The sequence below is a fragment of the Sitophilus oryzae genome, unplaced genomic scaffold (assembly GCF_002938485.1).
Source record: "Sitophilus oryzae breed Bouriz unplaced genomic scaffold, Soryzae_2.0 scaffold_111_pilon_pilon, whole genome shotgun sequence".
NCBI lineage: Eukaryota > Metazoa > Arthropoda > Insecta > Coleoptera > Curculionidae > Sitophilus > Sitophilus oryzae.
This window is the reverse complement of record NW_022145749.1, coordinates 8,226,317-8,254,094: the sequence shown is the minus strand read 5'-3', so window position 1 is coordinate 8,254,094 and position 27,778 is coordinate 8,226,317. Positions and strand designations below refer to the sequence as shown.

General features: G+C 36.9%; 1 protein-coding gene across 16 annotated transcripts in view; it reads left to right on the top strand.

The window, feature by feature from the left end:
- The window catches only part of LOC115885251 (inter-alpha-trypsin inhibitor heavy chain H6-like), a 99,254-nt gene that overhangs the window by 32,823 nt on the left and 38,653 nt on the right, over positions 1-27,778 (top strand). For 11 of the 16 annotated variants that reach the window (XM_030904114.1, XM_030904107.1, XM_030904099.1 and 8 more), the window contains 6 exons: positions 5,514-5,799; positions 6,201-6,381; positions 12,180-12,298; positions 16,556-16,621; positions 23,866-23,888; positions 23,946-23,991. In XM_030904114.1, the coding sequence (XP_030759974.1) occupies positions 5,514-5,799; positions 6,201-6,381; positions 12,180-12,298; positions 16,556-16,621; positions 23,866-23,888; positions 23,946-23,991 (721 nt within the window). The remainder of the gene's footprint in view (positions 1-5,513; positions 5,800-6,200; positions 6,382-12,179; positions 12,299-16,555; positions 16,622-23,865; positions 23,889-23,945; positions 23,992-27,778) is intronic. The other 5 variants (XM_030904145.1, XM_030904193.1, XM_030904185.1 and 2 more) reach the window with 2 other exon arrangements.

Sequence of the window (27,778 nt, the reverse complement as noted above, 5' to 3'; positions counted from 1 at the left end):
ATTGACATGTTTGTCAAAGTTGTACGTTCTTGGCATATCGTCCACTGGGAGTTGCAGGAGTGGTACTTCCTTTTTGAGGGTGTTCCAAGCCCCTGATCTGACAATTCTCCCAGTACTAATTCCGTTAGTGACCATTCTAATCATTTCGCATTGGCATATCTACCAATGACAATGTGCAGTGGTGTTAGATCTAGAATGACCTCCATTGCTGCTGTTGGACAGGTTCTCATGGCTCTCCTGTGATGCACACACATGCTAGTCTCTGGACTTTGCATAGGTTTAGCCTTGCCGTCCGTTGCTCTAGCCTTTGTGTACCAGGCAACTGCTCCATAAGTAATCATGGGTCTTACTATCATGGTATACATCCAGCGCAAAATGTTAGGGGAGCAGCCTACGCATCTATTTCTGGCCAGTCTTCTGCATATCATGAGAGCCTTTGTGGCTTTGCTGGTAGTGTTCTTAATATGCCTGTTCCAAATGAGTTTACTATCCAGGGTTATACCCAGATATTTAACTTCCTGTGATGGCAGTATTTCCTTTCCATCTAGTTGGATTCTTTTCAAGTTTTTCAGACTTCACTTTCTGGTAAATGGCACTATCGCGGTTTTGTCTGAGTTGATACACAGCCCGACAGTCCTGCACCATCTCTCAGTGATACGGAGTCGTCTTTGGATAATATCACACAGGGTGCCTTCATGTTTCCCCCGAGCGATCATGACTATGTCATCTGCATACCCAATGCAGTGTATTCCCGCTAGAGTTAATTCGTCTAGTAGTTCATCCACTACCAAGCTCCACAGCAAAGGGGAGGTTACTCCACCTTGTGGAGTTCCTTGCGTTGTTTTAACAGCTACAGTTTTGGTACCCATCTGAGCCTCTCGTGTTGACAGCATCTCCCAAAACCAGCGAATAATAGTTCTGTTCACCCCTCTTGTTTCTAGAGATCGCCTGACCACCTTATGTGGTATATTGTCAAACGCCCCCGCAATATCCAAGAAGGCACAAATTGCTATTTCTTTGCTATTCAGACTTGTCTGTATTAGCTCCGTTAATTGGCACAGAGCAGTTTCTGTGGATCTGCCCGTTCTATATGCATGCTGACTATCATGCAGTGGTTTAACCTTTATATGATTTTCTCCAATATGGTTGTCAACTACTTTCTCCAGCGTTTTTAGTATGAACGATGTGAGACTAATAGGCCTAAATGACTTGGGATTTGTCCAGTCAGTTTTGTCTATTTTGGGTATGAAGATTACTTTTGCTCTTCTCCATGTGGTTGGTATATATCCCATCGCTAGACTGCTTCTTGTAATGCTTAGTAGATGGTGAGTAGCTATTTGCTGACCTTCCTTTAGAAGGGCAGGAAAGGTCCCATCTACTCCTGCTGCTTTATAGGGCTGAAAGGTGTCGATCGCCCATTTCAGTTTTTGTTCTGTTATTACTAGCTTGGCCACTTCCCAATCTTCCCTGCAAGGATTGTGGGGTTCAGTGGGAGCTACATGAGTATCAATAGGTATGCTACCTGGAAAGTGTATATAAAGTAGGAGATTTGCTCTCTCTTCCTCTCCCTCCGTGTAGCTTCCGTCAGATTTCTTAAGTGCCATGTTGAGGATAGATCCACTCTTGGCCATAGCTTTATGTAATCTAGCTGCATCAGGAGTAGAAGTGATGTTTTCGCAAAAGGATCTAAAGTCAGACCGCTTTGCTCTTCTTATCTCATTATACTCAGTTAATTTCTCGCTGTAGAGCTGCCATTCGGCACTGGATTTAGCTCTATTAAAGAGTCGGCGGACCTCCGATCTAAGATTGGCCAACTTCTTGTTCCACCAGGGCTTGTTGTTACTTTTTTGTATGCCTTTACTTGCGGGGCAACTAGATTCGTATGCATCCAATATTGCACCGCTGACTTCCCTTTCGTACCATTCTAGATGCAGATGGTTTCTGGCCCTACTTGCATCTATACGGTTTAGGTTGTCTACGAGATTGGTGTTATATATGTCCCAGTCTGTTTTTCTTGGATTCCTTCGAGTTTCTGTTTGGAGTGTGATTTCTCCTAATTTGAACTCGATGATTCTGTGATCTGATAGGGAGAGTTCCGTTGAGACCCTCCATTGTTTCACGTAACTGATTACACCAGCACTCCCGATTGTTAAATCTAACACTTCTGCCCGCGTTTTTGTCACAAACGTGGGGGTTTTTGTCACAAACGTATAATTGAGAACTTCAAGATTGCATGCTAAGAGGAATTCAAGTAAACACTCACCTCTAGTGTTAGTGTTAGTGCTTCCCCATACCTCATTGTGTGTATTGGAGTCGCATCCCAATAGCAGAGGTAGTCGCCGTTGGCTGCAGAATTGCACGAGCTCCCGTACCTCCGGAGGCGGTGCCTCCCCGTCACCCGGAAAGTAAGCAGAGGCAATCACGATGTCTTTACTGCAATCCTCGATATTATGCTGAACCATGATAGGAACAAGATCTCGGGTTGTAAATTCTGAAACACATGTGTAGTTAATGTCCTTTCTTAAGTAAGACTACAGGCTCTAAATTCCTGCCTGTTATCATATATTACCTTTGAATTTTTTCCAGACAAACCTCTAATTTGTCCCTGATACACCCAGGGTTCCTGGGCTAGTACCATTGCGTAATGATTTTTCTCAAGAGTCTTGCTATTGTGGCGGAAGACCCTTTGCATGGTGCAGGGTTTATTTGGGATATCCCATGCATGTGGGGGGGAAGGAAGAGAAAGGATAAGTTTGGGGTGGGAAGAGGGGCTGGAGTAGGACTTTGGACCTGGTTTAGGTTACTGGGGTGTGTGAGAATTCTCCCGTTGTAGAGGGGATAGGGTGTTCCTCATCTTCCTCTGACAACGGAAGTTCCTCCTCCGAGAAGTGGCCATCAACCTTCTCCGAGGATATACACGCTTCCACGGTTGGGGTTTGGCCCTCCCTGCCCTTCACAGTCGAGGAGCTAGTCTTCGGCTGAGGTACCTGTGAGGTAGAGGCTGGAGGATCTGTCTCCATTTTCTCTACCTGTTTAGCTTGGTCTCTTCTTAGACCTGATACCGGTGTTGTCCCGAATCTATAGTAAAGAGTGTATCCTCTTTCTCTATTGCCTCCTTGGATTTGAGGTCAATTCCTATTGTGAGGACTTGGCCGTGGCCCTCCTCCCTCGAGTTGATGATTCGCCAATACGACGTCCTTACATCGGAGTTCTGACCCTGGATAAAGGTTCAGCAGGTAGGTGGTGTCTTTCCCTTTGCTCCTTGGCAAAAAGACCGTGATGGTCGCCTCATTAGGGATGTTTTCTCCCTTCAGAGCAACCAGTCCCGGCCCCTGCCAATTCTTAAGTTTAGGTGCCGTTTCTATCAACCAATCATGCCCACCCGAAAGTGAATCCCCGCAAATCGCATTTGACCCATATTTTGTCCGTCGTTGTGTTGCTCTCCAATCGCCACTACTTCGTCCAGTATCGCCTCTTCTAGAGCCGTTTGCTGGTCGGTGGTCACAACCTCTGGGTAATCCTTTGGTAGCACTGCCATTTTCACTTGTCCAGCAACAGAGGCAAAGCTGGTGATATGACCCTGCTTGCCTCTCGGTGTTGGACGTCTTTCCATCCTGGCTTTTTTCTCTTCTTGCCGGAGCAGAGGTGAAAGGTTTTCGTTCCCTCTTTTGCCCTTTGGTGGAGATGCGCCGGCCTGTTTCTTGGTTCCTTTACCCTCCCCTCTATGGAGAGTACTTTCTCTTTTGCTTCCTCTGGAGCAAGTCCTGCGTGGAGCAGTCGGAGGTATCTCCGTGCTTCTGCTCCGCTAAGACCCACTCTCAGCGGATCGTCCAACCCGCCTGGTTGACCCAGGCCAGGTAGACTAAACGGTAGTCTGTGTCGCCTGTTGGGTTTAGAGGTAAGCTCCCGACCCTTGCTAAAGGAGGTGGTAGCTTGAGTATCACTAGCGCAGGACGGTCCCGCGCAAGTGTCAGCCACCTCTCCTGTAGTTTTCTTTGGGGGGTTTGACCCCCTGGAACTTTCATTGTTCCTGTTCCCAGTGTCGCTAGGGGGTTTCCCCACAGCTTCTCCGGTGGTGTTGGTGTTTTTATTTTTATTACTGCTCATAGTGTTCCCACGAGTCGCTAGGGAAAGTCAGTCCACTTCTACAGAGCCCCGCATGTAGAAGTAAGGGGTAAATACAATGGGGTGCCCCCTGATGCCCCAAGGTTGAGACCAGTAATGGCTAGTCCCCTATCTAGCCACGCATCCCTTTGACCTGGTCCCGCCATCGTAGGATTTAGGTTTTTGGTGAGGTTGTCTCCTCTTGGTCCAGGCGGTTAAGCCAAGACCCCCCCACACCCTCTACCCGCGAGACATGACCACAGACAGTAGAAGGTGCCTGGTTTAAATGTCTTGGTGCAATTCCCTGGCCACTACAGCCAGAGACAAGACAATGAGTGAGATGCTTCTTGGACCGAGCCAAAGTGCTAGAGGAGATTCTGCCAGCACCTGACAAGGAGCTTCCCCACCAACGACAAGGTCTTGCATCTCCTAGGGGAAGTCCATTCACCGTTTCTCGTGTCCCTTCTAGTACTTAAGGTGGTGTATAGAAATGATGCCAAAAGTTCTAATAATATACAGGGTGTCCCAGAAGTAAGTGCAGATATTTGAACTGGTTAGTTCGACCCAAGAAACACGCCCATGAAGATTTTATGTGATTTTTTTTTGTATTTGGGTCATAAATGATCTAAATACAAAATATTTTCATGGTGTCTGTCTGGCTGTCTGCCTGTCCGTCTGTAACACGATAACTCTTCTTCTTCTTTTACAGTGCCATACTCTATACAGAGCGTCGGCTACCTCTCGCATGTACATGTGATGTGTGTCATCAGTGTTTCACAAATACACGATAACTCAAAAACCGCTAAACCGATTTTAAACAAATTTGGCACAAAAATACTGTGGCACCAGAAAATCTGGCTATTAGTTTTTGGTGGGGGTGGGGAGTTGGTAAGGGGGTATGGGAGGGGGTTAAAAATTTTAAAAAATCGTAACTCTAAAATTACAGTAGCTAGCGAAACGCGGTTTTCAATTTAAGATTAGGTATAATATTTGCAACAAAATTCGTAATAACATCAAAATCAGTCAAAGTCGCAGTTTTTGATATATTCCGTGTTTCCGTAGTTCGTTTTTGAGAAAATCCGTGTGGAGAACTCCAAACTCCCATCGGACGCGACCCCAGGTGGCGGATAGGGGAAATAACCGCGGACCAAAATTGGAAAAACTCCTTTACTTTGAAACTAAAAGAATTGCCTACCAACTTTTTATTAACATATTTTAGTATGGGCGGCTATACGTGCCTCCCGGCGCAAATTTTTTGTTAAGTTAAATAACTCGGTTATTATCAATTTATTTTAAAAATGGTAAAGGGAAAATATGTTTCTTTTGACCAGATCTACCACCCCTTAAAATATCAGCACTTATTTCTGGGGCATCCTGTATATTCAATTCTGATAAATATCTTGCTTCAGATTTCTGAACTCAACACAGACAAAGTTCCAATATTCAGTTTGTCTTTTGGCGATGGAGCCGATAGAGAGTTTCTTCTAAAGCTTTCCTTGAGAAATCAGGGCTTCACCAAACACATTTACGAGGCTGCAGATGCCGCCATGCAGCTGCAAGATTTTTACAAGGAAATATCCTCACCCCTACTGTCTGACGTAAATTTCAAATACAGCGATGAAGTTACAAACGTCACCAGAATACATTTTCCCATCTTGTTTGGTGGTGGTGAACTATACACAAGTGGACTGACAAGTAAGTGTTGTGTGTACCAAACCAATATAGTCTTGGTGCATTCTCCGCCGGTTTTGCCACCATCAGAGAATACTATATAAAAATCTATAAAAATGAACCATTTATCACTTTCAAACATTAAGATACTTTCTGCATTTTTTATTATTATATTTTATCAACATAACTTATGTACAAATAAAAAAGTTTTAATATTGCACAGGAATAAATAAAATATTTTATTAATAATAAATTCAATAACTTACAAATACTTTCAATGTTACTTAGTATAAGGAAAAATTAACATATAGAAATGGCGCACCAAACTCGCAAAATGTCAATTTTTTAAGAGAAAATGCAAAAATTAGTTTTTCACTCGATCTAAATTAAATAATTACGTCATATTAGTTGTAATATTTTTACAGGAAACATGTTTAAATCACCACCTGTAGAAGGCATGGGTTGCAGAGGTCCAGTTACATTTATTCCAGTTGTTTCTAAAGTTGCTAACAGTCTAGAACGACTCTGGGCTTATTTGACTATAAAAAAACTTCTAGAGCAACGTAAAATTGAAGACGACAAAGATCTTACCAAAGAAGCCTTAAGGTAAATACTATTTAGTTTTTAAAATACCGTTAATAGTAGAGCCCAAGGAACCCGATTTTTGACCGAGATCTACCGCATGCTGCACAACAAACGATTTTATAGTATATTTTCTCGATTTGCAATAATGCCACTGTTAATATACAGGGTTCGGCAATAGTGCAATGGTTCGGCAATCTGTAAATACTAGAATAAAAACTTAGAATTTTGTTTTGGTTTGGTTGAGTGCAAACCTAAGTATGTACTAGGGTGTATTTCAGGAAAATATTTTAACATCAATAAGGTGGCTCAAAATGTGTTAGTATATTGGGATGATTTTTTTAAAATAAAACACCCTGTATATTATTGCTTTTTTGGCTTTCTTTCAGATTACTTTCCATAATCTTAAGATATGAGTAAATATATTTCGATAATGTCAAAGATATTAATAAATAAATAAAAACTATATTTTTCAACCTTGCTTAAAAAATTATTACAAATACAAAAGCTGTCTTGAAATCAAAACTATTATATTAGGTATTTACTTTAGATGGTATATACTTAACTTTGCTATAAATATCGTAACCTTCAATCATGCAGGGTGTTCAAAATTCTACACTAAACTTTCTAAAATATAAAATAATTTTTCTTTTTTGTTTAAATGGGACACCCGGCATATTATTTTTTATTAGATGAAGAGTTAAAAAATGTTGTATTTAAAGTATATCAAAATTTTTAATGGTTTTGTAGATACACGCAATATTATTTTATATGGCCTTTTGAACTAGTGACGGGAATACCGGTTCCACATGAGTCGCGTTACAATAGCGACCGTTCCAGAAAAATACCGCGACAAAATACCGCGATTTTGTAATCGAGGGTCCAACTTCCTAAGTGTCGCGGTCCTCGCTTATGTAGTTTTCTGGCATTGGTACCTACTTTTATTTTATACTACCTACCTAGTCCCACAAACCACTGTCAAAAAAAATTATTTATTGGTGACCGGTTTCGGCAATTCCAGCCATCATCAGACCTTAAAAATAGATATAAACAATAAAACTTATATAAATATATAAAAGCAAATAAAATTTTCATTTTATTTTATTTGCTTTTACGTTTCATCTTTCAAACAACGCTATTTTATACCATGCTTACATACCAAAAATCGCTATTTCAAAAGTAACGTAGCGACGGCGATGGGAGCACCAACGCCAATAGTAACCGACCCAATCGCTACAGGCGAAAACGAATCCCTAGAAGCTTTTTTTTGTGAGGGAGTGGTTTAAAAATCTTTTATAGACGAATAGTGATCATTTCCATGACCATCTCGAGAGAGACAGTCATAGAAATAACCCCTAGACAGTGTGGGATTCGAAATACCTCCGAGGAATCAGCGGCCGAAGAATGGCAGCTCTTATTCCTGCTTATGTGTTGGGGAAGGGAAGTGTTGGTGCCTGAAGGCTAGTATTGTTCCGGCTGACTAAGGATGTTAGTATTGGGATTACGATTTCTCGGATTTTTTGGGCATGAATTGTGGCTAGCTGGATGCGGACCTCCGCAATTTGAACAAATTGCAGGTGCATCAGCCTCTTTATCACAGGATTTGGTGTGATGGGATTTGGCGCACCTTACGCAACGCGAGGCCGCAAAGCAGTTCGAGGCGGCATGGCCGAATTGCTGGCAATTGTGGCACTGACGTACCCCATTACCGCGCCTCGGCGTCACCACCCGAACCCTCAGCGAGCACACATGCGTGGTGTCGAAGATGTGGGTTTGGTGTTTGTGTACTCTGACCTTGACGATGGCCATAGGAATACCGTCTCGTGAGAGACGATGCATTTCTCTGACCTCGAAGCTTTGGGAAGTAAGGTCCTCAATTATTGCCGAGTTGTCGACAAAAACTTCAACACCTTTGATTAGAACATTAAGATCCCTGTCATCAGGGGAAAAATAAGTATGAAAGGGTATTTTCTTGCTTTTGAAATAGTCGACGATGGCCCTATGGTCATCGGAAGAAGAGGAAGTGATTCTAATGCCGAGAGGCACAGTTTTTGCTTCGGAAAAGCAGATTTTCTGCTCTTTGAAAGTTCTTGTGATGCTCATCCAGAGACGAGTATCACGAAGTACGACTTGGGGAGGCTTTTTGGGCCCTTTGCTTTTTTAGATTGAGGCTCCTGCTGCATTTGAGGAACAGCAGGGGGAATTTTAGGTTGAGGCTCCTGCTGTGTTTGAAGAACAGCAGGGAGGGGTTTGGGTTGGGACGCCTGTTGCGTTTGAGGAGCAACAGCGGGAGGGTTTACGATTTTTGGGACCTGACGTTCCAGGCAATCGGGCTTTTATATCGGGATTTGCACCTGCTGAAGTTGTGCAGGGTGAGGATGGTGGACGAGCTGGGAAGCCTCCCTTGAGGCTAACTTTTCTCTGGGATTGGTGATGATGCAAGAGACTCGTCAGTACTGGCCTGACTCGTCTTTTTACTGATCACGTTTCTACTGAAGTTTATTACATTGTGACTGATTTTATGGCGCTCAAGAATTGAACGGACTAGATTTTTCTTTTCTCTAAAGAAATGATAAGAGTAGATTAAGTCTTGAATTTCGTCAGGGGAGTAATCCCTTGACCGATCAAGCCTGATGAAAGGTTCAGGATGGGTTGCGATCTTGCGATCGACAGGGAATAGAATGGGTTTGGAATCTGAATATATGGAATCTGAATCTATGGTAGTTTTTTCTAATCTGAGGTGATTAGGCTTGCCATGATAGGCGATTGGGAAGAAGGAGAAACGACCCTTGGAGAGGGCCGTATTGAGCGGAGCTTGCTCTGAAGAGTCGAGCAAGCTTGTGATGTAGGGAAGCACTTACCGAGCGCGAAAACACTATGAGAGCTGCGATGTTCACTGAACGATGCGCGGTACTCGAATGAATCTAGCAGCGCTCCAGCAACTGCTGGAACGAAGTAAGCCGCCTCCGAGGTCGAGCGTCGATAGCCGTAAATTACAGCAGTACGCTAGAGATGGGCGGTTATTGGTAAAAACCGGTTATAGGTTAACCGGAATTATCTTTAAAAATAATAACTTGACAAAATTAACCGACACAAATTAACCGGTTATCCAAATAACCTAACCTAGCAAAACTAAATATTTAGTTTTCCTATAGGTTTACTTTACCTCTACACTCCATAGGTCTACTTCAAATTTAGATAATAAACTTAGTTAAATCGTATGATTAAATAGAGATTGTAGCAATGTAAGTATGTATATGTACAAAATGAATTTAAACAAAAATGCTAACCTCACTTTTTTGAGTAGACATGGATATGATATTGAACTCACAAGTTCTACAATCTACAACCAAGTTATTTTAATCAAATACCAAAGAAAAATAAGGAGACTGAATGAATAGATAAAGAAAGATTAACTTCATTCATTATTTGAACTTCAATTTTGTATTCTTTAGTCTAAGCTTCAAGAGAGACTTCAAACTACAAATAAAATATATTTACGGTGAAACGTGGGTGAAACTGGGCGAAACCATGGAAGACTTTTGAAGAACCGTTGAAAATCCGTTAAAGTCGGTTAAAATTTAAATATAGAATTTAGAGAATCTATTTGAAGTTAGGTTCGTATCACTTGGCTAGCTGGTGGCTAGTAGTAGTCTATGCCATTAGTACTTTGTTTTACGGCCTGACCTGTCAGGGCCATTTGGCCGTTGTTTTGATTATTATCATCAGGGTTCGCCTGATGCCTGATTTAATTTTGACATTTGATGTTTGATGTCATATATTTTCGTTTTGGGAGCGGGAGCGGGATCTCCCGTTATCGTCGTAATATCTGGAAGATCCGTGCCGTTCGCTCCTTCGAAATTTACGATTCAAACAGCTAATATTTAATTGTTACTTGTTTTAAACAAGTACGATTTTTTAAAAAATAACCGGCTATAGGTTATTGAACGTAATGCAAGGTTATTAGGTTAACTGGTGAAAAAACTACCTTTAAATAACCGGTTATTTTAGAGGAAAATACCGGTTATTCAAAAACCGGTTACTTTTGCCCATCTCTACAGTACGCGACAGGGAACTAAAACTCTAGGAGCACGACGGCTGGAGCAGAAGTAGGCCGCCGCGCCGCCGAGCTCGAGCGTCGATGCCCACAGGTGGATGACACTTCTTATGGGAGAACTGGCAATGGTTCTAAACTTCACTACAAGCTTTTTTCTAGGAATCTTCCTTACCGATAAATTATTGACGAGGTGACAGATAAAACCTTGACGTTCTTTCAGTATTACAGTTCATCTCTTTTTTTCTTTCTAAAGTGTGCGTTGAAAGGAGACAAAATAATTTTTGGTAGCCCATAATTTAGGGATAGGACCGATAGTAAAATATATATTTTATGGATACCTTCCTAAATATCAACTAGATGAGCCATCGGAAGAAAGGAACCATAGTACAAAACAGAAGGTGATCTTTTTTCTTTCCACTTAGGATATTGAAATTATTATATACTGTAGTCGTGTTCGGCATTATGCTCTGAGAAATATAGAAAACAAAGAAAGAACAGATATAAAGCATCCCAGACGAAAAGAGAGGCAATACCTGTACTCTCTCTGATATTTGTGAAAGTTACGGCAAAGTATTGGTGTAAATGTCATCTTTTGATCGACCTGAAAACTTCGAGCAAAAAAGATGACACTTTCAACAATACCCTGACAGATATCAGAGACGATACAGGTTTTCCTCTCTTTTCCCCTGGAAATACTTTTAATTTATTATTCTTTGTTTATCTAGATTTATCAGAGCACTATGAACGAACTCAGCTTGTATGTTTGAAATAATCGTCCAGTTGGCTTAAAAATGATGATCGATGACATTTCCCATATAATTTTACTTTGAAAATTATGATATATATCTTCATTTCTAAGCCATCTATGACGCCATTTTTTTCAATTTTGATATAATTAATTTTATCTCTTGATCTATTTGTAACATTATTCTTTTAATTTTATTAATTTATGGCGGTGAAATTAATTTCTGTTGTATATTTGATATTGATATTAAACATATTTTTAAAAAATGGTGTATTTTTTGTGTTTTTATGTATGTCATAATTAAAAATAAATGAAGAATAACTTTTTTTAATTTTTTTAAACTTCCCGCCATGCGTGACAATCTAGTCCGTAGTTCCTACAAGCGATATTGGGGGCGCTAGTAGCAGTAGACTTGTCAACAGTGTCAAATTTAAACGTCAATTTCACTTTCCAATATTTAGCAAGGCGCTAGCACTTCTTGTGTATGTGTTTTGTGGATGCCCAGTTACAGCAGTTACGCGACAGGGAACTACAACTCTAGGAGCGCCATGGCTGGAGCGAACACGTCGCCGTCGCCTACGGTTCAAGCTAACTTAAGAACGATTATAAATAATTTATTTGCAAATTATAAATAATTTATAATTTTGTCGTCATTATGATCGTCGTTCTTCAGTAACAGGCGACACGGCGTTACAAAAAAATACCGTTCCAAAATCGCGTTACTCAAATACCGACACATCACTACTTTGAACGGTAAAATACTAGAGAAAAATCATTGGGTGGCTTTGATAAAAATTTACTCTGGAAAATGCCATTATGAAATATAAAACCGCGAATATCTGCGAATGCAATAATATGCAGGGTGTTCCATTATATTATACAGGGTTCGGACACAATATCGTTCTGTTATTTACTACCTCTTAACAAAACTGGACACTGTTTTTTCATTCGATATAAGTTATATTAAACTAAGATTTTTTTTTATTCAAAGGTTTTAATTAATAACATATTTTTTGACAGATTGGCTCTGAAATACTCATTTGTCACAGACGTGAGCTCCTTATTAGTGGTAAAACCTGATTCGTCTTCGTCGGTAGATACAGAGGATGCTTCTAAACCAACCACGACTTCAGGGAATTGTAAGTTTATTTTTAAAATATGGCTTTACCAAAACTGCTTCAGATTCCTTAGGCATATGTTACCGGCAAATAGTACAAAATTAAGACATCCTGTATAAAATCTAGGTATTCTATAAAATGACTAACGAATTCGGGCAATATGTGAAATTTAAATGTTTTTATATATTTTACCTAGACATTTCATGAAATACTTGGGGTTTCCATAAAATACCTATACAGGGTCCGACAATAGTGCGTCGGGCATCTGTAACTCCTAGAATAAAAAACTTGAGAATTTTGTTTAAGTGCAAACCTAAAGTATGTATGAGGATGTATTTCCGGAAAATATTTTAACTTCTATAGGGTGGCTCAAAAAAGTATAAGAGGATCTGGATGACTTTTTTTAAATGGAACACCCTCTATATTATTGTATTTTCGGTATTCCTGAAACATCTTGTGGTATTACATTCTATAATCATTTACCATGTTATCAATGAGGTCGTCAGCATAAATTTCACCTGTCATTGTACCTTCACAGACATACAATTGCATTGCATCCCTTTGGAGGTGGAGGTGTAATGGTCTGGGGTGGAATTTTCTACGGTTCTATCTTGAACATATATTCTTGAACATATCGATCGTTAAGTCTTGTATTTCTTGGTCTCCACACACGAACTGTACGTCTGTCAGTACGAAGACAAAATCGGCTTTCATCGCTGAACATCACAGTATGCCACTCATCATTCCAGTTAGCTATTTAATTACACCGGAGCAAACGTTATGACCTGAGGTCAACGGAGGGCGTTTTATAGGCCTATAGCAATGTAAATCTATTTTTTAATCGATTTAAGACCGTCCGAGGGGTAATACGTACTCTGCTGGCAGCGAAAAGGTTCTGGCTGAGCAACGTGCAGTTTCTTGCAGGATCCATCCTAGCTCCTTTCAGTAAGCTTCGGTCCTCCCTAGCCTATCCTCACTATGCCTCTCCATAACATCCAGTCTCATTAAACCAGTTTTTAGGTCTCGAAATTACACTTTGGGTGACATTAAATCGATCAGCTACATCGATCTGTCGCGCACCGCCAAGAAGTACCTAATGGCTTGATTTGTTTCCTCTACTGTTAAATGATGTCTGTTCATATTATCGATGACAGAATAACCGCAGTATCGCAAACTGCCGCTTAGCAACACGCACACAAGTTCTATTCTAAACAAAAATTAAATGTACATTTTGGATGACAATGCTTTTTATTTGTTTTTTATTTGTTTGGTTACAATTTTATATATTTACAAAAAGTATTTTTTTAAACACAAACGACATAGGTATTAATAGCTATAACACATTTTTTTCTGAAAAATTTTCTTCCTAGCGAAAACGCAATATCCTTAACTTTTTTCACTTAGTTTATATGTTCATATACCTAAATTTTTTAATTTTATAAATAATAAAATTCTATTATTATAATTTCATTTCAGGAATTTCTTTACCATGACAATTTAAGAAATTTAGCAAGTAAAGTCTAATATAAAGTTTGAACATTTGTGATGGTAACGGATTTTAACACCCACAGTAACAGCCACCTAGATGTTATTAAATAATAAAGATCTACTCAGATCAAATCGTGTAAATGAAAATATCTAGGAAAATCTTTGTTTGGGGGTAGGCAACCTTAATAGTATTTTGAAGAGACATGAATTCTCCATTGAATATATACTGGGAATATACTGGGTGTTCCATTTAAAACAATAGAGTAACATGCTTTTAAAGGTGACCAATGTTCAATATTAATTTTGTCTCACCCTGTATAACTTTTTGGATCAACTTTAATTTGATTTAAAGTACAATAGTTAATTTAACTACATATTAGGCTATACCGGGTAAATTCCAATTTAGGTAGCTTTTATTGTAATTTAAAAATTGTTCTTTATTTCTAGAAAATGTTAAATATGTTAAAAACCTTACATTTTAGTCATATCTTTCTTTTATAAAACTCACCTTTATTTTTCTCCCAAAAAACACAACTTTGATATGTACTTTTTTTGGGGACACCCTGTAGAACTCTCTATATTTTTAAAAAGTGCTCTGAATTAACCTACATATACGCTTACAAAATTTAATATCAATACAAACTGTCGTCCTCCTTGGAGCCTCCGCAGCGTATGAGAGGCGCCACCCTGTATATTATACAGGGTGTCCCAGAAATAAGTGCAAGTATTTTAACTGGTAGTGTAGTTCAATCCCAGAAACACGCCTATAAGGTTTTTTTCGCGAAAAAAAAAATTGAAAATTCTAAAATTCAATTTTTTGAAAAAAAATTTGGAAATTTTTTAATTTTTAGTTAAAAAACATAATTTCTTGATAATATGGCAACATAGGTATTAGATTAAATTTAGAAGAAAGAAAATCCAGAAAAGATCCCGTGGTTCTCAAAATTTTAGCAAAAAATCTTTTTTTTTTGGAAATTTTCAAAGTAAAATAACTCCGTTATTTTGGACTTATTTGAAAAACGATAAAGAGAAAATATATTTCTTTTATCGAATCTACCACCCTTAAGACACTTGCACTTATTTCTGAGACACCCTGTATATATTGCAAATATACATTTTTTGAATGAAATTCCATACATTGCCAATTATCAAATCGGTGTTCTATAAAATGCTTAGGAGATGTATACCGGGTGCGTCTCGAAAGTGGCTCACCCCTATAACTTTTTTTATTTTTTCAGATAAAAATACGCGATTTGGTCTGTTAGTATACGACATAAATTAGGATTGATTGACGCATTCAATTGTTTTTAGTCACTTCCTATTTCACCGGAAATGACTATAACTTCGAATATTTCTACTTTATTTGTAGAAAATGACACTCTGGATAGAATGACATATCATATGTCAACTTTTGACATTGTCGCTTAAAAACAAATGGTATTTTAAATCTTAATTTAGGGTGCCATGGCGGTGTTAAAACATTAGTTTTAATCAAGAAGCTCTGGAAAAATAGTTTTGATTGTCTAATGTTTTTCGTATCTTGTCTAGGCCGGTTAAAAGATGCCCAAATCGTATTTTTAATCATATCTCAATTTTTTTCAAATTGGTTAAGGGTGACTCATTAGCATATTATTTGGAAAACGCATTTTTTTATGAATATATTGATACCACACACTTGGTATTTCGAGTCAAAGAAGTCGTTTCCGGTGAAACAGTAAGTGACCAAAAACAAGTGAATCCGTTAATCAATCCTAATTTATGTCATATACTAACATACCAAATCTCGTTTTTTTATTTAAAAAAATAAAAAAGTTATAGGGGTGAGCCACTTTTGGGACGCATCCGGTTTAATATAATTTTATTTCAGACAATGCCTGATAGTTTTGAGAATTTTATATAATACTATACAATTTCTAACGAATATATAACGAACTATACGAATTCTATACAATTTCGGATTTTAAACTTTGCCGGTAACACATTATACTATTAAATTCAATTTTTTTAATATTTCTATTCCTTTATCTTATAGTTCAGTCATTGGGATCAAAAAAGGAACCTGCTTGGAAAAAAGTCCGGAAGTTTTGAAACTTTGCAGGTTTACAGGTTTTGGGGTACCTAACTAAAATCCATAAAATGCACATTTCCAGACTTGCCGCCGGCGCCGCCATCTTGCTAAGATGGCGCCCAAAATCGGTATTTTGTGAATATCTCGAATATTACCTCTTGGGTGGTGTGGAAACAAGTACACATTTTCAATAATTAACATTAATTATTCATAAATTAATGAGCGAATTAATGATACGCCACTGTTTTATGACAAAATTGAAGAAATTAAACTAAAATTAGTTTTAGTAAACCCTAATCGACATTTGATTTCGGAAAATCGACTATACGTAATATATCATATTTTACGCAAAATTGTAAAATTTCCAGGGATTTTGTACCTAAATGGTTGACTTTAGCGAAAATATTTATAAAATCTTTTTTATAGGAAATATATATATTTATTCTCTTTAATTTTGCTCTCCTCAAATTTTCGTCAAAAACGCATAGTTTTCGAGATATTCACAAAATACCGATTTTGGGCGCCATCTTGGCAAGATGGCGGCGCCGGCGGTAAGTCTGGAAATGTGCATTTTATGGATTTTAGTTAGGTACCCCAAAACCTATAAACCTGCAAAGTTGCAAAACTTCCGGACTTTTTTCCAAGCAAAAATCCCCAATGACTGAACTATTATATTTATACTGTGTTTATACCTATACTTAAAATAATATAAAATATTAAAGCTAGTTATGCCAGTTCACCAAACTTCAGTCCAACTTCAGTTCACCCAAGGAGTTTAAAAATGATGGGTAAGTTCTTGTATAGTTATTTATTCATTTATACAGGGTATATCCATACAATATTCCGTGGCAATAGAACTACTACGTAAAATCTGTTCAACGACTCGGGAAGATTTCGACAGATGACATCCAAAAAATGACAGAACATACAATTTACCAGTAAATTTAAATGACAAACGCAACTCTCCCTGTCATGTCTCCTATCGTTGGACAGACTATACAGGGTGGTGCACCTCATTTGCTTCGGTTAATTATTATACAAAAAGGGAAAGATGTAGAAACAAAATATTTTGTGGGTATATGTGGGAAGGCAATGTGCATAATTTAAAATTATTTTCAAATGTACAGGGTGGGTCAAATTCGACGCTTTTAAATGGAAACACCCTTTTCTATAGGTGATAGACAAAAACTAATATCGGTGTCTGGAGCTCAATTTTTGTCAAAAACATGATGGTGAAAACCGCATATCGATATCTGTTACCGTTTCGGAGTTACGGGGTGTTTTTCAAAAATATGCATTTTTAACAAATCGCTGTAACTTTTTTGCTATGGAAAATTTTGTATTTTTATGAAAACATTTCCAACGCACCTTTTTACGTAGAATTTAATGGTTTAAATATACTTTTTTTAAAATTAATAATTAAGAATTATCAACAGAAAATTTGATTTTTTATATGGGACACCCTGTATATTTTTAATTTATTGCAAAGAATTTAAAATTACCTTTCCGAAAATATAACACACTTAATATTTTGCTCGATTCCTCTTCGAGATATTGAGTATATAAAAATTCTCCGGCTTTAAATAAGTAAACTTTGAACGGCACCGGCTGTAATGCAAAAAAAATTCTAGCTGTGAGCATCAATTAAAACAAAAATAATATTTGCTATGAGAGATGCAGAATTTTATAACAATTTAAAAAATATTTAACCAACATTAATACATTTAAACTATATCTAATAACAATAAAAGTAAATAGCAAACCAAGACATGAGATTTTGCTACAGGTGTTCGACATATCGACCGTCTTCTGTTATGGACAGACGGGGCAGTTTTTGAACATTTCTCGCGGAATTCACTAACTAGTGGGGGTGAAAGATACCCTCTCATAACTGCTAAGTATTTCTAATTCTTGTCTAGATTATACGGAAGAATAAGGAACCTTAATTCTTTCGCAAATATATCCATAGGATTAGATCCATGGGCACTAAGTCAGGCGGCCTCGACGGCCAACGGCTGAAAGCTTGGTTAGCTATTCAATTATTCTTGAAATTGGCTGCAAACATTTACTGATAACTTCAGCGTTCAGAGGCGGTGCGTCGTCTTGCTGGAAAAATATGTTTTCGATTTCCATTAAAAGCATACATATATCATCAATAAGGGGTCCAAAGCCTACTAGTTAAAAGTGGCGAACTTTTAAAAATTCTGTATTACGAAGGGGATTATAACAAAATATCAAGTGTGGTATATTTTTGGAAAGGTAATTTTATTTTTTTTTTCAGTTAATTAAAAATATAGAGGGTGTCCCAAATAAAAAATCACTTTTTCTGTTGATAACTTTTAAATTATTAATTTTAAAAAAATTATACTTAAAGCATTAAATTCTACGTAAAAGGGTGATTTGGAAATGTTTTCTTAGAAATACAAAATTTTCCATAGCAAAAAAGTTACAGCGATTTGTTAAAAATGCACATTTTTGAAAAACACCCCGTAACTTCGAAACGGTAATAGATATTGATGTGCGGTTTTCACCATCATGTTTTTGATGAAAATTTAGCTCCAGACACCGATATTAGTTTTCGCCTATCTCCTATAGAAAAGGGTGTTTCCATTTAAAAGCGTCGAATTTAACCCACCCTGTACAGGGTGTGTCAGGTCCAGGTATACCAAAGTTCTATTTTTTCTTATGGAACACCCGGTATTTTATTTCATTTTTGGATCCTTCGGCATAAAATAAGGCTTTATTATAAAGGTTAAACATGTTTACAAGCTTTAGTTTTTGAGATATTTAAAGATGATTAAATATGTCATGCTATAATTTAAAAGATTGTCAACACCTTGTACGTTACTTTACAGAACTAATTCTTAAGCTGACTTTTAAGCCAAAGAAATAGACTTCACTAGGAAATTTGATTGCTTCCTTAAATGTATACAGAGGTATGAAAAATTGCTGGTTTATTTTAAATATTTATTTTACATAAAAACTGTTATTTCAAATGCAACACTCTGTATTTTTTAATATAGTACGTCGAAGCAGATATAAATGCTCTTTAAAACTTTATTAGGTAACCATTTAGTTTCCCAAGAATACTTTTTTTACGTATATATTGCAGGTTATCGTAAAAGATTTCCCAAAGTTATACAATAATTAGTTTCTCAGATACAACCGGCGTCGATTCTTAGGTGGCCACCCGGTACAAATTTTCAGCTTTTTATCTTTTTGTAGGTATACCGGGTGCATTTATACGTTCCGTACATGTATACGGCACCTAGCACAATCCCATTGGTCAGATTTGAATTTTAAACCAATTAAACTCCGAGTGCCATACGCGAGTATGGAATGTAAGACAGTGCCATGTACACTTACGGCTTTTTATTTACTTACTTTAAATGGCACCCTCAGATTTTTTTTTACTTTATTCGATAGCAAATGACACTCTGAATAGAATGACATATCATATGTCAACTTTTGACATTTTCGCTTTATAAAAAATTGTATTTTAAATTTCAATCAGTCAAGGAGCCTTGGAAAAATAGTTTTGGTCGTCTAATGTTTTCCGTGTCTTTTCCTGGCCGGTTAAAAGATGACCAAATCGTATTTTTAATCATATCTCAATTTTTCCAAATGGAACAAGGGTGGCTCATTAGCATATTTGGAAAAAGCATTTTTTTATGAATAATTTAGTACCACACACTTGGTATTTCGAGTCAAGTTATCTTTTATACCCTCATCGAGTTTTCTATCGTTAGTTATTTTTAATCCAAGATATTTATATTTGTCACAGTTTTTTATCACGCTTCCGTCCTCTAAGACTATGTTCTCTTGTAGCCCCCCTCCAGTCATACATTCAGTTTTTGTGATATTTACCATTCAAGGTCTTCGTGGTCTTGAGCTAGGACTATCTGGTCGTCCGCAAAAAATAGGGTATGTAGGGTGTCCTCATTTATTAGGGAGTTTTCCATTTCTCTACACTTAAGCTACCATTTTTTTAGTGCTTGTTGCAGGTATATTTTGAATAGTATAGGAGATAGGCAACATCCTTGCTTGAGGCCTTTTGTAATTTTTGTTTTCTGACAATGAGTCTCGTATTTTTCTTCTAGCTGTGATGTTCTGGTATAAGTTCTTAACTGCTTTAAGTAGGTTGACATTTATATTAGTTATTTCCAACGTTTCCCACAGTTTATTTAATGGTATGCTGTCATAAGCCTTTTGAAGGTCTATATATAGTAAGTGTACCTCTTGATCTTTGGCCGTTTTTTTTCTCTAAGACCTGTGGTAACAGATGGTAAACAGATGATCTATAGTAGATCTTCCCGCTCTAAAACCCGCCTGTTCTTCTATTTCTATCTATTTATATTCATTTTCTATTTTATTCTTTAGTATCTTTCCATATAATTCTACTTAATGTACTTGTCACTGCCATAATTTCTAATACATGAGCAAAATAAATGGAAGTTATGTCATCATACAACTTAGGAAATTACAAATAAAAACACATTTCCAACTTTTTTCATGATTCTTTACATTTTTTGCCTTCTATAGTAGGTAGTTGTAGTAGTTGCAGAATATTACAGACATCCGATAGCCTTAAAGATCGCCGGATGTCTAGTTCCTCTGAGAAGATGCCTATACCTGTGCCTCCTGAAGTTGCGGAAGCATCTGTGTAGACTGCTACCTCTTGAGTGTTCATTACTCGGTTGCTTTCCCATTCTTCTCTTGTCAGGATGCGAATCCTTATCTTTTCTCCAAAATCATGTTTGGTGAGCATATAATCCGTTTTCTGGTCTAGCAGATGTAGACTAGTGATCGCCATGATTTTCCCTTTCACCGGCAATATCCTCAAGTGACCGTAGTTTGTCTGGTTCCATAGATTGGATTCCCTTAATCTTAGGACACTCTTAGCGAAAGATATCGACTATATGCTCAGAAAATTGAAAGGGCAGTACTCAGAACGGGGATTGAAAATGAACATGACAAAAACAGAACATCTAAAAATGCCAGACGATGGACAAGTAGACTAGTGATTCCCACGAGAATCTCGTTTTCGAGAGTCTCGTATGGTCTCGTCTCGTTTTCGAGACGAGACTCGAGACGATACTCGGACAATACGAGACGAGACTTTTATTGGTCTCGTCTCGAGTCTCGTGCGAGACTTCTCGTGTCTCGTACGAGAGTCTCGCAGGTGAACACTTGAAAACCCTTTACTTAAAAACCAACTTTTACTTAAGTTCCGAAGTGGGTGTGAAGCAGCTGGTAATTCTCGGCAACTGACACCTATGTTGGATGTACCTACACGCTGGAATTTCAGTGATGATATGTTGCAAGTAGCTCTTAAAAGCAGACATGGACTCGGTGTATTATGTTAAAATGTTGTTGATTTAAAACCATATGGTCTTAGAGATGAAGAACGGATACTGCTAGAAGTGCACAAATTATTAATCAACTTTCAAATACTTTCCAAAAAACTCGGAGGAGGGAAGTACGTCACCTTACCTATGGTGGTTGTATGCATAAAATAATAAATACAAGAAGAAGTGTCAAGTCAATGTTAAATTATGGAAACAGCGTGGCTGCCTGGGTAACTAATTTTCAGATATGGCGGCTGGGACATTTGACATGACATAGACATGACAATTTCAATTTTATGAAATTTATTTCCGTTTCCGGTTTTTAATGGCGGGCTGTTCAGGAGGTTTAAATGAGGGTTAATATACTTTTTACTCTTTCTAGTAGTAAATAATACAACAAAATTACTCAAAAATATTTATTTGGAATTTAGAACAATGTAAATATGCAAATCAACACAATTAAAGAGCTATAAACCAATAAACTACTGTATCAATATCAAATATTTAAATAATAGAGATGCTGTGTTAAAGTGAATTAGTAAAGTAACAGTGCATTGACTTACAGAAACTTGAAGATAAATAAATGTTTTCACAGCTTCACGGGCATAAAACTAAATAACTGGAAGCAGGAAAAAGGCAACCGGAACCCACACAAAACCTGGAATCAAAAAAAATATGTAAAAAACATAAATATAAGTACATAAGACTTTTGTGAATTAAATCAAACAGGACTTGAATGAAAATAAAATGAATAAAAAATATGATACATATACATCTAATACCTCATTTATATTTTAAAAATAATCTACATACATAGATTTATAGCATTATTGCTATGAAAATACATAATAGGTACCTATGTGATATGTAATTACGCATTTCTGTTCATCTTGCAGAAAATTAATGTAGGCTAATAATAGTTCAATAATCATAATTTACCTTGTATAACTTGCTTTCAATTGCTCAAAATCACCGATCAGTCTTTAAAGTAGAGATACGGAAAAATCCTTGCCAAAGAATATCTCAAGATCCTTGGGTTTAAAGCTAAAAAAATATAAAAACAGTTAATATATTACCTATTTTTATATATATATAATATGGCCCATACCTACTACACGCAGAAACGTCGATTTCATCATTTTCTTCATGTAATTAATATCATATATACTTTATTAAAGTGTTAACAAGGAACTTTATATCAAAAAACATCTTTGTACTTATAAAATTCAGCCGAAATATCAGAAACAAACTTCCAATCAAATCTAAACGGCAAAATTTAAAATGGCGCCCGACCTTGCCAGAGGCCTCGGGAGCTGACGCTGACACACAGACAAAAGACAAAAGACAAAAGAACAGGACGCCGACGTGCATAAAAATGTTCCGTAGCAGAAATTGACAGAAATCATATAGAAATATTCAGATTTTTGTCTTGGACAGTCCAGAAGGCCATGCTTTCTGCCTGGGTAGAACCGCGCCACAACTGTTTCCAATTTTCCGGTTTACTGTCACCCCCGTGGTTGTATGTATCAATTTTTACTATAATAATAATAATAATCTATAATAATAATATCTTATAATAGATAATCTTGAGGGCAAAATATTTGTATGGGACAGAAAAACAAATCGAACCCCTGTCGAAGAGCAGCTTATTGTTAGTTTTCAGGCTGCGAGAGACAAAATACTAAAGCATTATCGTAAAACGAACTGGATTTATGCTGCAGTTTTAATTCTCGATCCACGTCATAAGTTAGAAACGTTTGATATGACAAAATGGGGCCAAGAATTAAAAGATAATTCGATTCAGAAATTTCAAGATATTTGTAAAGTCCATTTTCATCAATTAGAGGGACAACGTTCGACAGAAACAGCGGTGGCGCAACAAGGACGAGAAAATCCTGGACCTGAAAATTCGGACTTTGTAATTGATTTTGATGCCTTGTACGTAGTAAATCCTACCCCTGCCGAAGGAGAATGGATGCAGGATCTTCAAAAATACTATTCAATTCCCCGGTGTAATAAAGACACAGATATATTACAATGGTGGAGAACTCATGGATCTGAACTTCCCATTTTAAGTTTGATGGCACGAGATCTCTTGAGTATACCAGCTACCTCAGTCCCGGCGGAAAGGTTATTCTCTCGTGCTAAGTTAACCATTAGAAAACACAGAAATCGCCTTAATAATGAATCTGCACGGTGTTTGTTATGCCTAAATGATTGGGTGAAAAACAAAAACATTTGCGACCGAGAAGGCTGTTAGTACCTATATTATTGTTTTTACTTGTTTTCAAAATGAATGTTAAGTTTTTGGTTTTTCTTTTGTGTTCACGTATTATTAGCTTATTAGCAGAACTTGGCAGAACAACTTGGCAAACATATAATCTTCTTAAAATGACATTAAATCGTGTCCCTTTAACTCGGAGTTTTTGTCTAATTTATTTGCTTTGTCTTGACTGTCTCCTGTTTATACTCTGTACTATGTGCCAATAGTATAAAAATGTTCAGCTATCTATGTGAAATATATTTTTTCCATTCTGACTTTTTGATTCTTCAGACGTGTTCGGTCATTCGGACCGGTCAGGACGGACCAGTCCGCTTATGAATACCGAATTATTGATAAGCGAGATAACCCTCATTTGCAACGAAAGTGAAACAGAAAATATGTGTAACCGAATTTTTAACAGGTAGATCAGAGTCTCTAGAAGAGTGCCTCAGATGCTTATGGTGCCTCAATGAGTTAAGTTTTACCTTAAGAGTGCCTCAAATGCCTCAGATGCTTATGGCTGCATGTTCATTTGGTAGCAGTAAATGTCAGTTTATATTAAAATGAAGTAACTTTACGGTTTACAGGCATGTATTTTGACAAAAATATAATGTAATGTAAAATGTAAATAAAACATAAACTTTTAAACGTTTCCTTAACACTCTTACCAAAATAATTTAGTCAAGCATATCCAGTGTTGTATTAGAGAGAACGTTCCCATTCGTGACGAGGGAACGTTTGTAAACTATGGATCATTGTGTGGGAAGTAGTGATGCGTCGGTATTTGAGTAACTCGATTTTGGAGTGGTATTTTTTGTAACTTCTAACTTTCCCACCAATAAGGAATATACGTAGATAAAAACATACACCTAGATAAAGAAATTTAGCATATGACGTAGGTATCTCGAATATTGATTCAAATTATGTTACTTTTTATTGTTTAAGCTAAACTATTTCTAAAGTAAACAGATTTTAAGAAAAAAGATAGAAAATATAATTATCTTACAAATGTATGTATTTTAATTTAAATTCTACGATTATAACGTGTATCAGAAGAATATAAATCTAAATATTATTGGTAAAAATATAAAACTTATAAAAAGTTATTCTTCAGTCTGAAGAAAAGATGGCGAATAAAAAGTATTGAATACCAATAAATTATATTATTTTATATTTTTTATTTAATAGTTTTATTTTCAAAAAATAAATATAAACATTTGGTAAAGTGATCTTATTCGCTTTTCATAATACCCATTATTTTCTTATGAGTCCGAGCGTTCCCAGCGCGTTGAATCAATATACATCAATATGCATCAATATGCAACCAACTATGCAGTCACACGACCGCGGCCGATCGAAGACCGAACGTGGGGAATCGGGATCAGTGTTACCAGATTGGGCGATTTATCACAAATTGGGCGATTTTTCGATTGCTCTGGCGACCTGAATTTTTAGGAAAATCGCAAGTCGCCATTTGGGCGATTTTGGCTAAGATACTTATGGCACCAGTCAATCAATGCATTGCCAATATTGACTTAATTCTTGTAATTATTATAGACATCGATTTCCGAAACGGCGAGAATCGCAATTACATATTCTTAGATGAATATTCGAAGATATCGATTTATATTGCTCATCTATCAACTGGCGTTTGTGACTTCAGTTTAGTTCTCAGTAAGGTTCGCAGTATGTCCTCAGCACGTTTCTCTCTCCAGTCTGCCATTTTTCCCCTTTGTGACGTCATCAAACCACTTAAAATATTAGTCATATTTTGAATTGTGATAGGTATAATCCTTGTATAATGAAATAGTCGCTTGAGATTTTTGTAGGTTTATTATAAAGGCCGGCGGCCACTGCGAGCGTAACTAAACTAAGCTAAGAATATGAAAACAAACGGTAATTAAATGGGAACTCCACTGGGAACGATTTTCGCTCAGTAGTCAGCTAAGTTTTCGTATTGTATCTCTGCTATTATAGAACTAATCGCTGCGAAAAATTCGCTGGAACCTGTCACGAACTAAAACGAGCGAAACTAAACTACGATTCGAATCTTCGTTCATATATTTTCGTTTTGTTTCCGTCAAGTAGCCGCTGACGCATTAAAAAGTATGGAAGCTGATTTTTACAAATCTTATCTTCGCTTAGTTTAGTTTCGCTTGCAGTGGCCGCCTACCTTAAAAATATTTGGCGACTTTTATTTTATTTTGGCGACTTTCGCCACCCCTAGTGGCGACCAGCTAAACTAATATCTGGCAACACTGATCGGGATACGCTACTATTATGCAGCTTACGGGGCTTAGCGTAGTTTTGCATTAAAATCAGCTGGCTCCCCGCGTGTCTGAATAATTGGGTCGCAAAATAGTCAAAATCCGGACATTTTTCGGTATTTTTTACTTTTGTAGTCACTAGTATAACGTTTAGTATTCGTATTTTTAAATTGAACATAAAATAACAGTGTTTTGTGAGTGCTTTGTCGGCTTTCGTGTCGAAAAAAGAGGCTGAAATAGAAAAGGCCAAAGGACAGCGTGTAAGCTGCGGTTTTCCAGATTATGTCGTCTTCCGCGCTTGACAATAATTCAAATGTTGCCGGTCCATCGGGATTGGTTTCGGTTTCTCCGGGTGCGTGTGACTGTATTGTATGTATTTTAGTAAATCGAGGATTCCACAGTTACAGTTTTGAAGAAAAACGTCAGATTATTTTAAAAGGTAGGCCAACTCCAGTTTTGAAAAACTTAACAAAACAAACTAAACTCTATTTAAGACATTTTCAAAAGGAAAATTATAATAAGTGTGAGTGGCTGACTGGTTGTGAAAAAAAATCTGTGTTATTCTACTGGCCGTGTATTTTATTTTCAAGAGAAAAAAACTTGTGGAATAAGAATGGTTTTTCTGATTTAAACAATTTACACAAGTTAATTAAAAGGCATCACAGTAGCAAATCGCATATACAGGCTACCGTAAGAGAAAAAACTTCTGGAAAAACAAGAATTGAGCATATGTTAGACAATCAACAAAAATTAGCGGTACAGGCACATAACGAAGAAGTAAAAAAAATCGGGAGCTACTGAAAAGAATGATAGATGTAGTTTGTTTTCTTGGAGATGAGCAAAACATGAGCTATCTTTTCGGGGTCATTGTGAATCTGGGAGCTCAACAAATAGAGGAAATTATGTGGATATGATTAGTTTTTTATCAAAATACGACCCAGTTTTGAAACTTCATTTTGAAAATTCGACAAGGTTTAAAGGAACATCTAACTTAATTCAGAATGGCCTTATTTTAAGTGTGGGAGAAGTTATGCTAAAGACAATTAAAAAAGAAATAAGTGAAGCATCATTTGTGGCTTTTATTTTGGATGAGACTACTGATATATCTAATACTAGTCAACTATCGAAAAGCGTCCGCTATGTGACAAAACAAGGTTAAATAAAAGAAAGATTTCTTGGTTTTGTTGATGTCTCAATGCAAAGAACCGCTTTGGCTCTCAATGAGATTGTTTTTTCAACTATTGAAGATCTTGATTGCGGTTTAAAATTAGTAGGGCAAAGCTACGATGGAGCAGCAGTTATGGCAGGCCAATTAGGGGGTCTACAGGCCAAACTTAAGGAAACTTACCCATCAGCCCTTTTTGTACATTGTATGGCACATAGATTAAATTTGGTGGTGCAACAATCTCTCAATAAAATAAGACAATGCAAAATATTTTTTCAAACCTTAAGCGGCCTCGCAGCATTTTTTTCCAAATCTTCGAAACGATCGACGGCATTGGACCAAGAAGTTCATAAAAGGTTACCAAGAGTAGCTCCTACTCGTTGGAGTTACAACGGCAGACTGGTAGAGACCGTTTTTGAATATCGACTACCCCTTATTGACTTTTTCAAAAATAATGGACAACAGGCAAGATTGGGATAATGAAACAGTGGTGTGCTCTACCGGTTATTTAAATATGTTACAACGAGAAAGTGATTTTAATTTTCTGTTACTTGTTTTTTCTCAAATATTTCCATTCTGCGATAATCTCTTTAGCGTTCTACAAAGTAAAATGAGTGATATAAATTTTTGTATAAGAAAAATTCAGGAATTTAGGAGAATAGTTTCATCAAAAAGGGATCAATTTGATGAATTTTGGCAAAAATTCGAATATTTGGACATTTTATCTACAGAGCCGGAAAGAAAAAGAACACGGACGGAAGATACTGTGAACGATAAGAAAATGGATCCAAAAACCCAAGCTCGTAAACTGTTCTACGAAATCATTGACAATATTTTGGGCCATATAGACGACAGATTTAACAATTTTAAGAGCCTAAAATTTCTAGAACTCGTCAATTTCG